Consider the following 14,450-nt stretch of genomic DNA (forward strand, 5'->3'; position numbering starts at 1 on the left):
CCCATTTCTGTATACCGTAGCGCTACTGCAAATGCCCCTAACGTCCCAACCAGACTCCTAAAGGCTAGCAATTGTCCATAGCAAAACAGGCGGTGCTCACTGACCTGCTCCACTCTCAGCATGTCGATGATCTGATCAAACAGTGGGGTTCGCAGCTGGTCCCGGTGAATCAAGAGCGTCTCCAGAGCATTGCAAGCAGCAGGATATTCACACTTTGAGTCTCTGACTACGGTGCAAGAATGGACAATGGTTACAAGCTGCTCCTTGCACACTCTTTCAAGCCTTCCTAATGAGCAAGCCTGAGTATCATGTACTTATGAACCTATGTCTTAAAACAATACAGACATCTCAGCTGAACTCAAACACAAGAAGCCTCTCCCACCTTACCTATCCTTGTGACCTTCTCAACACTGGCATCTGCGTCCACATATACATGGCAGATCCCTTCACTGTGCCCCATCCCTGGGATCCCTTTAGCTGCTTTCTGGATGTCCCTAACAAGCTGAGATGACCCGCGTGGAATGATCAGATCTATCAGTTTGTCCAAGCGGCAGAGGTCCTCTACTTCCTCTCTGGTATTCACCTGTAATAAATAAGCAGCAGGTTTCTGAGGACTAAAGGAAGCTCACAGGATCTCTGCCTTGAAGCATTCACAAATGGGCTTCACTTACAGCACATGCACACATCTGCCAAATTCCAGACTGGCCTCCAGTACTCACCAGCTGCACTGCATCTTTGACCCCATGGATAGAAAGTGCTTCCTGTGTCAGGTGGTGAAGGATCTGATTGCTATGTGATGCCTCCCTTCCGCCTTTCAGCAATAAACCATTTCCACTGGCAATGGCCAAAGCAGACACCTGCCAAAGGGAGAGAAGGCATGAGCACTACAGAACATCAGCATAATGCAGACACCACCGAGCAAGTACCAGATTCCCCCTGCAGCCATGCTGACCCTGTTGGAGTCATACCGTCTTCCAGGCCACTCTGCCCAGGGAGCTATTTGGACAGACATAGGATGCACACAGCTCCAAAGCTAAATACACTTCATGGACAAGTCTCCAATGTCAAGGTGGTGCTGGCAAAGGGGCTAGCTGTGGATGGATGTCCCACTGCAAGGGGACACCAATGTATCACCAATGATACATTGGTTCCCCTCTGCACCAATCAGTCCTTCCAGCTGCCCGAAATCACTGAAGCTCTCCACGAAAGGAGAAGTCCTGCTTCTACTACAGTGCCTAAACTGCAAGGGTCTTTGTATACACCACAAAATTGGCCTTTAAAGCAGCTTAAATGCCCTTTTGCATCGCTTTAATGGCATTGCTGTTTGCACGCTCAGCAGTGTATTCCACTGTAAATGACTTTGTAATGTAGCAAGGTAAAACACCTTTGTGGTGTTTTAGTTTGCTACCTAACAAAGTGCAACAGTGCATGGGACGCTGAAACCCGACCCGTGCACCGTCCCCACCACCTTCTCCCACCACCAGCACACCCAACTGCCCTCCTGCCACCTTGCTGCTCTGCCCCAGGGCCAAGCCAGCCATTCCCAGGTGGCCGCACCCACAGAGGGAAGCACCGGGCCCCGCACTGCTCAGGGGCTTTGTGACCCAGCAGCAGCTGGTGCAGGCAGGCAGGAGGCCAGAACCTCAGTTTAGAGGAGTCCCAGCAAGGGAACCTTTCAGGAAACATTCAGGCACACGGCTGACCACCCCCTGCATCAAGAGAATCCTCCCCGGCTCCTCCCCTGGTAACAACAGGCAGCTGCAGCAGTTCCACGTGCTCTTGCTACGTACCTGTGGGAGGCAGTCTGGGCGGGACTCGAAGATCACCAGCAGGACACCAATGGGCACTGTCACCTGCTCCAATTCCAAGTCCTTTGCTATTCGCGTCCGGCGAATGACACGGCCCACACTGTCCTGCGAGGATGCTGCAATCTGGCGCAGACCAATGGCCAAGCTGTTCAGCTTGGACGTAGACAGACTCAGTCTCTTCATCAAAGGAAGCGCCAGTCTCCCTGGAAGAGGGGAAAGCGATTTAGCCATTCTGAACAAGCACCACATTTGTTGGAGACTAGACTTATGCATTTGGAGGAACCACTAAGTGTGAGCTTTAAAGGACAACAGTGGCTGGTCCTTGGTTCCTTGTAGACGTATCTACCATAGAGGCAGCTAGCTGTTGTTCAAATGTTGCAAAGATGCTCTTGCTAGGGATGCATGTAGGGTCTACCCTGGAAAAACTGAGGGGTCACTGCAGGAGAAGGAGGAGGACAGATATCAAGAAAGTGACACCCGACTCACTGAAGGGCAATGCAGCAACTGTGGCACAAGAGCCAAATACAGAGCTAGGTGTCTAACAGTGACTAGTATAAGGTAGAGAAGCTCAAGAAAAACAGCGATGGGTGAGACGGGCAATAGGAGTACACCCCTACCTTGGCCATGCTTGTTATTGGTGGGTCATTTCCTGGGGGTGAGATTATTTTGGCTCTATCAGTTTAGCAGCGAGTGTGCTCAGCACAGCTGCATGCATAGCTCACGCTCTGAAGGTGAAGTTTAAAGCAAGACACTTTTACTGACATCTCAGACATGACAGGAGAGCTCAATGTTTCTGCCCTTTTTAAAGAATTCCTGATGCTGCTAAAACAATAAACTCGTAGAAAGGCTTTGCTGTGAATGGATACATCCAGGCACAAACCCACTGCCTGCCCCAACCTACACTTTGCACACCTCTGTGCATCCTTCATGAAGGATGCAGGAGTATAATGTAGAAACGATTCATGATGTGAGCACAAGTCACCTGTCCCACATTTAGTCCATCCCAGACTTCTCAGAATAATAACCTGATGCTGATTAAAGGCATTGCACCAGTTGCTTAAAGTAGACTAAGCCTAGTTAGTACACGGATGTTGCTCTTTTTGGAGAGCGTTGCGTCACAGCTGGCTTGGCCACAAGAGATGGAATTCACCTCCATGGGGCACGGCATCCTGTGTTGGCCACCACTGCTAAGGAACATGAGGTGTTCGCCATGTCATGGCATCGCTCTCATGGGGACTTGGAGCACTGTCAGTTTTTGTACGTCACTGTTCAGCACATTACCTGGCTGTGGTGTCCAATGCAGAGAAAGTGTTTCCTACAACTTTCAGAGCTACAGCTGCCTGCACTCAGGGCTTTCAAGGTCTTGGATTTGCTCCTCAGTGGCAGCCAAGAGGAAGGTCATCCCACAGAGCTCATTCCCAAATTCCTCAAGCCCCGAAGCAGAGAACATTCCCATCTCCCTGCTCTCTTGTGCAGACCCAGATGCACTATGTCAATGTAGCTGGCACACGTTACCTTTGTTCTCAGCTTCTTCCATGTCTTTCTTGTTTGCCAACAGAATTTCTTCTCTCTGGTCTGTCAGTAAGTCAGCAAGATGATAGATAATATCAGCTCTCTAACAAGAATAAAAAAGGGAATTCCTCTTATCATGGTAAACTTGAAGTAGCTCATAGTACTCTGGCTTCTGGTCCCTTCCAGCTCTGAACGGCACATCTTTGGACCTCACAGTTTCCTCCCTGGTTTAGCCCCCAGTTCCCCTCAGAGAGCTGACGGCTCTCAGCTTTCTCTTTGCTAGAAGCGGGACTGTATCACTTACTCTGCCAACTCCATTTCTGGCCTTTGCATCTCTGCCTTTCAGGTCTCTGCCTTCTTTCCCAACCCCAAGAACCTCTCCCTTTAAGACACTCCTATTTGCAGCTATAGCAGCCTTGTTCTTCATGGTGGCTCCCCTTGATCCAACCCAACTGTAATGCTATGGTGCGCTCACTGGAGAACTGCACACAGGGGCACCCTACGGACATTGTGAGAATTCTCTTAGCGGGAGCAGCTGGGGCAGCCCACTCCTAGGTGCGTCTGAGGCATTGCCTACCGACGGTGAGAGTTTGTATTAAAATAGAGCAGTTATTTAGATGATGAAATACATATAAAACACAAGGATTCAAACATGCGTAACTTCCTAACCACAGCTCTGTAGCCCATCCACCATGCCATGCCCCTTCCCCTCTCCTAATACATTACTAAGTGATGAGCTTGACAGAAAAGCAAGAACACAAGCCCTTTCGAGCAGGGACTCATCTTAACTGTTTCCCAGAAAACATATTGCACATTTGTGGATTCTAGTAAGATCTGAGGTCATGTAGCCCTGTTACCTGTTCAGGTTGTAATGCTGCCAGGATCCTGCCACCAGCTCGAGCCATTTCAGCCTGCTGTTCTACAGTAGGGCCTATGAAAACAAGAGTGTGCACACTGGATATAATTTTAACTCCAAGTTAGAGCATATACAAAAACTAAAACTCCTCATCACAGTGACCATCCACCAGGCAAGAAAAGATACACTGGCTAAAACCTCTCACCCTTTCTCTCAACACATGGAAGGGTACACATGCGGTTTCATGTGCACATCCAAGAAGCTGCAACTATACCCATGCAGAAAGTGACATCAAAATCATGCCTAATTATATTCATGTTTAGTGACCTGAGGAAGAATGTCTTGCATTCAAAAGAAAGCTTGTCTATCTCATTTCCCAGCTACATAGTTGGTCCATTAAAAGATGTCACCCTAAGGAATCCTTGCCTCTTAAATATATTCAGGTAAGCTTGGGGACTTGCAAGCAACAGAAAGAGACAGAAAAATATTCCTAGGTAAAGACAGTATCAGAGTGGTAAAAATCTTGTAAACAGACAAAAACCATAAACAAAAACGTTAAGAGCCGGGAGCATATCCACCTTTCCTGATGTGTTCCTCCTCTGACCATCTCCCTGCTCTCTTGTGCAGAGCCAGATACACTATGTCAGTGTAGCTGACCCATGAGGATACCTTTGTTCTCAGCTTCTTCCTCGTCTCCTCTAACCCCACAACCCAATATCTCAGGCTCTTCACAATCCTTTGGCCCTCCCCAAATGATCTCTGTCATTCCAAGTACCTGCAGAGGACTTCTATACTCCCTCCTGTCACTTTTTGGCCTAGGTCTTCATCCACAGTAGTGCAATCTGTTAGCAGTGGTTAGAGTAAGGAGATAGCCTGGACTCCTAAGATCATTCCCAGCACTAGGAGAGGAGTAGGACCAAGTGTATTTGGGAAAGAAGTCAGACAAACTAGCATTTGTACCTAAAATGTTTGTCTAACATCTCTTCCTACTACTGAGTTGTTCCATTAAGAAATTGCCAAAACAAATCTAGCTTCTCTCATATTCCTTAAGCCATCACAACTACAAAGACCACTATTAAAATAGGCAAGGCACAACTTTCAGAGCTCAAAAAAGGAATTCTCAGTTAATACAGTATATCTCTTTGGGGCACTGCTGGGATTGGTTCTCAGTCCACTCAATTATTTTTAAATCAGCGTCTAGAAATAATACATTCATGTCCAAGGAATGTCTCTCTCTCAGACACATGGGATAGCAAAAAAGAAGGATAAGTCAATGCTAAAGAGATCTGATCACCTAAAAGGCAACATATCTTTTTCAAAGACATAGGAACAGAGAACATAGATTGTATCTATAGGAAAAAAGGATTGTAGTCTGAAAAGCAGTGGCTCTGAAAAAGGCTCAGGTGTTGCTGCAGAAGGCAAACTGAACATTCACTCCCAAGCTCAAGGTTTTGGGATAGCCAGCTAACACAATGCTTTGATGTACTATGAGGAGACCACCAAGTAGGATTAGAAAGAGATCTTGGTCTTACCAATGCCGTGCCAAGGTAACTTTCCAACCCCGTATGGAAGTTCTGGTGTCTCCATCTTATACGGATAAGAGAAAATGGCAGAAGGTCCAGAGAACAGCTACAGAAATGATTTACACTCTACAAAAGTGTGCCTTAAGATGAGAAGTTTAAGGAGTTCAGTTTTTTTAACTCACTAAAGAAAGGTTGAAAGACAATTTAATTATAGCCCATCAGTGGTCATACAAGGAGCATGCAAGGGACTCTATCAGATCATAGGACCATGGGAAAGTAGGGCTGGAAGGAAACTCACAAGGTCATCTGCTCAGGGTAGGATCATCGCTGACTAAACCATCCCAGGCAAGTGTCTGTCCAAAGTACTCTTGAAAACTTCCATGGATAGAGAGTCTACGACTTCTCTAGGCAGCCTATTCCAACTCTTGACCACCTCACAGTCAGAAATTTCCTCTGCTGTAGCTTGAGGCCATTGCCCCTAGTCCTGTCCCCCATGGCCAAAGGGAAAAGCCTATCTCCATCCTCTCAGTAATTGCCCTTCAGGTATTTAAAGACTTATCAAATCCCCCTTCAATCTTCTCTTCTCCTGAGTTTCTTTCAGCCTCTCCTCATAAGTCTCATCTCCCAGGCCCCTGATCATTTTTGTTGCTCAGGATAGGACACACACCTCAGATGCCCTCCGGCCAAGGAAACCAGGGGTCTTGAACCCACAGCCTTAGCCCCAGGAGGCCAGCAGGCACACTGCCGCAGCACAGCTACAGACCCTACACATGGATACACATCTTTTAAAAATGATCTGCTAGCCTCACAAAGTACATTTTTGTCAGTTTCTTACAGCTATAGATAAAGTTGTAACCCATCTTCATCCCCCTAGGAAGCCTTCCCCAAACCCCAATATCTACAAAGAATGCGAGAAGTGCCATACCAGCATAGGTGACTGGTGGGGGGGCACGTGCCCCCTGTCCCCTGAGACTGGCCGCCACCGCTGGCTTCTGTGGGCAGTCCTGCTCGCCCCCGCCCCACCGCTGCTGCCAGCTTCTGTGGGCAGTCGCTGCTCGCCACCCTGCCACCGACACTGTCACCCACTGTCATCCCCCCCAGTCTCAGGAGGCACCAGTCACCCACATATGCCAGGTCAGACCAACTGTCCATCTAGCCCAGTCGTCTGTTTCTGACAGTGGCAGGAGACAGACAGCATATGTTACAAGGTAGATCTAGAGTGATCCATCCCTTGCCATGCTCTCCCTGGCATCTGCCACCATTGGTTTAGAGATGCCAGAAACCTTCAGCCCTTCACTCAGTCCTCATCTCCAAACTGCCCCGCATACCAGCTTACCTGCAGGTTTCACTTCTGAAAAAAAGGTGCCAACTTTTTTCCCTTCCACAATGTCCGTGATGACGTGGCCAGAGATCTTTGGGGGCGTCCCATTTGCAATGACCACAGAAGTGCCCCCTTGGAGGGCCCACAGAGCAGCCTTTACCTAGAAGGAAGAAAGCAAATACTGGGGGAAAAAAATCTTCATGCCAAGCAAGCATCTTCTTTCAGAGATTATCCCTGCTTCATTGTAGGATTTTAGATTGTAAATCCTTCATGACAGGAACCATCTCCTCACACACCTTTGGGAGCATACAAACACAGTGTAGGAGCTACCACAGGCTAACCCAGGTTGAAAATAGATCATTTATTCCTGCTAAGTTCTGTGGGCTGGAATCTAGCCAAGGCCCAGAATAAGAAAGAAATGCCTGACAGCATGCTGACAGAGGCTTTTTGAAGATACAAATCATAATAGTAACTTTTCCTGCACCTCTATTTCGTTGACACACAACAGCAAGCATTGTGCTGAGCGGAAGAGACCGTTTTCCTTCACAAGAGCTCTGCTGGTTTGTCCCCATCGTGTCATGCTCATCCAGGTGTCTGGAGTCCCTTTTTTAACTTTTGGCTTCCACCACTTTTCCTGCCAGCAGAAGGGTCACTGGTGTCTGTTCTCAGCACCGCTGGACATGCCTTTAAGGCATCGCTGCCCAACCAAAAACCAGCAGGTGATTTAATGATGGGCAGCACATCTGTCAAAAGTTCAGCCACATCCTTCCTCCACAATTCTTGGATTTTATCCTCTCATCTTTGGTAATTTGGAACTGTCAATTCTGAAACAGCACATACCGAGGTGATGGCGGTGACAAGGAAGAAGGATGAAGAGCTGACTCTCGAGACTGTCTGCTGCTGTCTGTCCTGTGCCCAGCATAATGACAGCCTGTTCTTGTTTGGTTCCTAGGCACCATCATAGACAATAAACCTGATTTCTATGTCCTTACCTTCCTAAATTACCCCCCTGAAGTCCAGTGACACCAGTGATTTTCTGAGGGTCTCCAGCTTCAGATCTTGAAGGATTGGGTACTGTTTCTATCTCTTTGGTAATGGCTCTTCAAAGTGATTTTAGTTCTTTGATTTCCCTCCCCAATTTACCTCATGTGCTGTACTCCTTTACACCAGTCTCACTGGGGCTGGATCGCTGTCTTGCCTTTCAGTTTCCTTTTGCATGCAAGAATGCGTGTTCTGACATGGCCATACCACATACAGTTTGTTAATCTGAGGCCTTCTATTTTTTTCATTTTTGGGTTCACACCCTTTCCACATGTTTCCTCAGTGTCTATTACTAAGTGCCCTATGCTAGGTGCTATTCAAACATGGAAAAACTGTAAGCTGCTTGGGAAAAGGACTCAACATGTTGAACAGGCAGATGGGTAACAAAAGGAAATGATGAGACAATATTGCTGATCTGGGATAGCAGCCTTAGCCCGCTGCCCGCCCAACTGCTTCTGAGTTCTTGTACACTTCATGTCAAAGGAGAGTTTGAAAGAGGGATGAAAAGGAGGGACCTTTGCAGATATGAACAGGGAACTCTTTGCAGATGGGCGGGGCAGCGTGGGAGTCTCCCGTCTGCAGTTTAGTGGCCAAGCACAAATTCTGATGTCTACGATGTTTAATGCAATTAAATTATGGGTCAACGTTTACTTGAAGCAGCTCATGTGTGATCCTTAATTTTTAAGACAGAATCACCTTTTCCCAGACTCCAAAGCAATCATTTCAACTGGAGAAGTGACTTCTTGACAAAAACTTCCCTATCCTGAGATACCATTGTTTATAAATTATTACACTGACATGAATCCATTCGCCATCACTTTTTTCCTAAATGGGCTGCAGGCAAGACAATACGAGTATATTTGTAAGTATGTCTGTTCTTATTGCTGTGCATATAAGGAGGAAGCTTTCTCAGACCCTGTTCAATCCTTCAGATACAGTTCCACTTCCTTAGCTCTATAGCTCTCCTCCAGTGCAGATGCACAGGACCCCCCTGGACTGGGAGACTGAGTTTTCCATCTGCTCATTACATTACGTTCCCCTTCTACTGCAGGACTCTCATTCCCCCCACCCCCCAACCCACCTTTAAAAAGTCTCTCACTACTATAGAGGGGTTTATGGATTTTTCGCCACATATACTGACATGTAGGGTGCTCATCTGGCATCCCATAATTTTCTCAGGACATTTCCCTGATCTCAGTTCACTTCATTTCAGCAATAATCCATCCCCACCTTGCCCATTCCTAGGATCTTCGCACTTACTTTTTTTTTCTAGTACTGACAATCCCAGCTGGTGCTTTGGGCAATTTGAGTGCTCCTATGCAATGGACAGTTTTCCACCAGCTCTTCATGCCAGAAGACAGCCACACTTTGCATACAGTGGAATTTATTTTGTTTTAGCTCTCCTATCCCCACAAAGTTACATTTGGGACTTCATTAAATGTAAAACTCCTTTCTCTATACCTCTTCCCATTTGTGCATTTAGATTCTGAAGTTCTCCTGGTCTTATTGAACCTGCATATGCAACTGGAAATATTTAAATAAAGCTACTGAAGAGGCACTGAACTTGAGCCTTCCAGCAGTTGGAAATACTGTAGCTTTTAAGACCTCCTTAGGAACTGGCTCATCCCCATCATGGAGATGCCCCTCCTCACTACATCCATACCAAAGGACACAATGGGTAGGTATGTCTATACGTTCATTAATGAGCTTAGATACTGAGCATTTAGTTTAGTACTTACCTAATGAAGTACTAACTAAATGAGCAGTAACTAGTTACTGCGCAGTAGCACTGGTGCATGTTTTTTGTGGTGCTTACTGCACAAGAGCTTAATAACACTGCACAACAGCGCATTAGCACAGTTTTTGACCAACACACTACTGCGCAGTAAGCTTCTCTTGCAGACACGTCCAATGTTCTGTTTTGCATGGGATTTAAAAACAAATCTCTGCAGGAAAAGGAACACTGGAGATGGGGAAAGTTCCCAAAAAACAATGAAAAGGTCATGTGCACGGTAGCGAAATTAACCTCTCTGTAATGGAACAAATGCGCAGATAAAGGACTAAAATACCCCAGAGTTCCTCTTTCAGAAGCCAGAAATGCGTCTATATACAGGAAGGAGACAGAGAGAATGGGTTAAACTCAATGCAATGTACACGTTTGTTCGAAAACAGACTTAGAGCAAGGCTCAAAGGTAAAGTGCATCTCAGACCATTTCAGAACATTGCTTTTCCCATATGAAAAGCAAGCAACATAGGCTCTAGAGTTTTCTCCTCCCTTGGCTTCCATGCCTCCCATTCCTACCCGGGATTTGGTTCCAAAGGTCACAGACTGCTGGTCTCCCGGGTAAAATATGTCAATAAGCTTCGCATCATCTGACCCCGGGGGGCTGTCAAAGAGTCCTAAAATGCAAATCTATTTGTTAGCTCTGTATATCTTTGGACTCTGTCGTTCAGGGGAACAGAACTGGGAGGGTTAGGGAGCTCTTCTCCATTACAAAGGTATGGGCACTGACCATTTACCACTGCAAGAGGACACCTGTGCAGGTCTCAACAAACCCAGCTCAGGACAAGGTTGTGAGCCTGAACCAGGAGGTGCTTGTCCCCAAAAATGAAGAACTTCAAAGTTAAGCTTAAAAGAAAGAGAACTAAACGCATAAAAAAGAGAAAGACAACATATCTGAAATGATAGCAGGAAGCCTGAGAAGCAGTGATGTTGGCAGATGCAATGGAGCAAGAGATGACAGAAAATGGGATATGAGCTTGCAGTGTGACAAGCCTGCAACAGAGCAGTATGAAGCTGCACATGGAAAGACATTAGCAAAGTCAGGGAGGGGACAGGCACCACTGCCATGGCCTCCAACAACACAGCAGAGCACCATGTTTCACAGAGGTCTACAGGTGGGAGATAGTTCCAAGAAGAGCAATGAAAGGTCAAGTAATGCCAACCGCTCCAGGGGACACAAGAGCAGAATACACAAACGAGCCTGCTTGAAAAAGAAATGACATTTTAAGTTGACTGACTTCTAGTTTTCTGCCCCTTTAAGCATCTCTTACTGCCATCTCACCAGAAATGCCATAGAAACACCCACTAGAGAATCATTAAAGCAGCACACGCAGGGATATGCACTCTGCATGTATGCATGCAGCCTGTGCTGCAGGACCTTCTCCTTATTCCCTGCTCAGTAGGCAAGTGGAGGATGATAGATGAAGCACAGATCCAGTAAATTCCTGGTTTGTGGTTAAATAAGTTTTGCCTAAATCCACTGAAGTCAATGGAATGACCCTGGTGCAAGTCTGCAGTGACAGAACACATCTGTGCATGCAGAAGCTAACCAGCATGAAGCAAAGGTGAGGGCTGTGCAGGGGGCACTTGTTCAAGGAGGGAGTGCATAATTAGGGCTGGGGTTCTTTCTTGAAATAATCAGTTCGCTAATAGCACCTCCAGCCTCTTTATCTTTCCTCTTCACTTCTCATAAGTGTAAAACTTGATATTGGCCCTTTGCTTAATTTTAGCAAGCACCAACCAGTCGGCACATGTAAAACTAAATTCTTCAGGAGGGAAAGGCATCATGATCTGCTATGGATTTTAGGGTTTTTTTCTGAAAAGACAGTAGAAGGATCAGCAATATGGAGTGGGCTATGGGATACGAGCTACAGCACTCGAGCTGCAAAGCATCTAGAGATGGCCATTCACTCTCCCTTTCTGTAAGGGCCACCAACTGTTGTAACTGGTAGGCTGTTCTTTGTGGGAAGAATATTTTCCTCTTTGGAAAGTGAACAGCAGGAACCTCTAGTTATTTGACTGAGTGAAGACTGGCTATAAGGAAGCCCAACAGTTAACATGTGGCTTTGGGGCTCTGTGAGACCCTGACACAAACACACGTTTGTCGTTTGAAGGTTACTCTCACCACACTCTAGCCAGCAGGTTAACTGACAACGCCAAAGAAACATGGAAAAGTCCAGGCACAAACCTTTGTTCACTATTCATTGCTTTTGTTTACAGGGCAAGCAAGGACCCCAGCCAGACAGCAACCCAGAAAATCAGACTCAGGGGGCAGAAGCTCAGAGGTTCCACCTGCTGGGGGCTGGGGCAAAGCCCTTGCCAGGTCAGGCTTCATGTTCAGCTGTATTCTCTGCCCAACAGTACTAGTGCTAAATACATACGTATTTTGCACGAGCTGTTTTCTATCACTGATTTTACTACCAATTGCTGTTTGCAGAAGGACTTGCCAAAGGTAAATGCAACTAGTAAACAGGGTGGCACAGCCTGGAGAGCAAAGGGATGATGCGGTTCCACTCAAACACGGGTGCAGGATTGTCAGTAGAAGGAAGCATCCACTGAAAGACTCAGAGAGAATACTGCCACAGCTCATGCCTGAACTGTAACACATTTCATCATCCAAAAGTGAACAGGTTGCAAGTCAGTGCCTAATGGGTCACTGTTTACAACAGAACATGTCACTCAGCCAAAAAACAGTAATTCTGATCAAGGAACTGGAAAATAGAAAGGCACAAGTTCTGAGCATCTGGGAAGGGGTCAAGGATCTCTAAAACTGGCAATGTCTGCAAGCCCCAGGAAGGGTAATGCTTTCTGGAAGAGCAGACTTGTCCAGCCACTCCCCAAATTAAAGTAGATTAGCCTCCGAGTTTCACCAGGGATCCTAAGCATGCACACATCATCAGCCAACAGGCACCCATATCAAATCCACACTTCTAATGAAGCTGGGTAGATAAAAGTGACCAATCACACCTTGGTTATGGAAGAGGGTCTCTGCAAATGTATCATGCCCTCCCTCTCCTGTGCTCTCCTGACCAGGTGATAGGACAGTAGCTATTGGTCAATGTGTCTCAGCACATCAGAGTTTGGGCCCAGGGCTGTGCAATGCTATGCTTGGCACATATACACACCATTGTCACTGTGGTAAAACCTTGCACTGAGCCAAGCTTCAGGAGCCCCAGGATGGAGTTAAAATACGAACAATTATAGAATCACAGAATCGTAGAACACGAGGGCTGGAAAGGACCTCAGGAGGTCATCTAGTCCAACTGCCTGCTCAAAGCAGGACCATCCCCAAGCATCTTATCCTAGCCAAGGCTTTGTCTAGCCAGGTCTTAAAAACCTCCAAGGACAGTAACCACAGTCTCTTTGGGTAGCCTGTTCCAGTGCTGTACTACCCTCCTCATGAGAAAGTTCTTCCTAACATGTAACCTAAACTTCCCTTGCTGCAACTGGAGACCATTGCTCCTTGTTCAGTCATCTGCCCCCACTGAGACCGGTCCAGATCCATCCCCTTTGGAACCACATTGCAGGTAGTTCAAGGCTGCTATTAAACCCCGCCATAATCTTCTCTTCTGCAGACTAAATAAGCTTAGTTTCCTCAGCCTCTCCTCACATGTCATGTGCCCCAGCCCCCCAACCGTCTTGTTGCCTTCCGCTGGACTCTCTCCAATGCAGAAGGACAGCTCATATGCTAATGGAGCTACAGCAGGATCCGGTTGGACCCTCAGCCCACTTTTACACTAGTGGCCCAGGCTGTATTTTTTAACCTCAAGTTGGCAGTCAGACATACAGAAGTAATTTCCAACCCATCTAAAATAATTTAACCAATATTACAGAGAAATCCCAAAACTCTAGAGGGCAAACAGCCCTTTCTTGTCTTACTACGTCGTTTCTGAATTTCAATTGCACTGTCCCTGAGATCCAAAGTGGATGACACAGCACTTTGCAAAACATTGTACTTTATCCAGTGCTAGGCTCCACTCATTGGAGAGCTCCACCTAGTCCTAGCCTTGAAGAGTTTACTCTCACAGAGAGCATATACAGACAACAATAAGGATACAATATACAGGCAAAAGTGAAGGAGATTAACATCAGCATGCATCTTGCAGGTTATGACCTCTGTAGGGAATTTAAGGGAAAAAACTACTTGTGTAGTCAAAGTTGAAGGACTACGTACCTTCCACGTCCGAGAGAACAATTAGGAGATCGGTCTTCATTTCTACCGCCAGTCGTGCTGCCAAACTATCATTATCCTTCACGCTAATGACCTGGAATGCATTGAGAGGTCAGCAATGCTACCTGGGTGAAGCTAGCAAGCAGAGCCATAGCCATGCCCAACAAAGACAAGCCACATCAGTGCTACCATGCACCTTTGAGAAGCTTTCTCCATGCAGCGCCAAGTTTTCTGGATGCCATCCTTGTTGGTAGGTAACTGAACACACTACTGGCATGCAGCAAGTAACAGCCAAACCACGTCATGCCCATACCTCCGTCCCATCCTTTCTCCCTCACTGAGCCCTGCCAGAAGCCAGCCATGGCAGACCGTGTCCCCTGCTCTGCTGCCCCCATTGTTCTGTTGTGCTCTACGTGTCTCTGTTCAGCCCCAGCA

At 46.7% G+C, this 14,450-nt stretch overlaps 1 protein-coding gene across 1 annotated transcript in view; it reads right to left on the reverse strand.

Moving 5' to 3' along the window:
• Window positions 1–14,450, reverse strand: part of LOC132249259 (delta-1-pyrroline-5-carboxylate synthase-like) — a 30,580-nt gene that overhangs the window by 3,641 nt on the left and 12,489 nt on the right. The window contains exons 8-16 of the mRNA XM_059723863.1: window positions 14,019–14,109; window positions 10,313–10,461; window positions 7,036–7,180; window positions 4,178–4,251; window positions 3,324–3,423; window positions 1,791–2,011; window positions 720–857; window positions 388–583; window positions 105–226 (exon numbers count right to left, since the gene is read on the reverse strand). Of these exons, the coding sequence (XP_059579846.1) occupies window positions 105–226; window positions 388–583; window positions 720–857; window positions 1,791–2,011; window positions 3,324–3,423; window positions 4,178–4,251; window positions 7,036–7,180; window positions 10,313–10,461; window positions 14,019–14,109 (1,236 nt within the window). The remainder of the gene's footprint in view (window positions 1–104; window positions 227–387; window positions 584–719; window positions 858–1,790; window positions 2,012–3,323; window positions 3,424–4,177; window positions 4,252–7,035; window positions 7,181–10,312; window positions 10,462–14,018; window positions 14,110–14,450) is intronic.

Source organism: Alligator mississippiensis, chromosome 1 (assembly GCF_030867095.1).
Source record: "Alligator mississippiensis isolate rAllMis1 chromosome 1, rAllMis1, whole genome shotgun sequence".
Taxonomy (NCBI): Eukaryota; Metazoa; Chordata; order Crocodylia; family Alligatoridae; genus Alligator; species Alligator mississippiensis.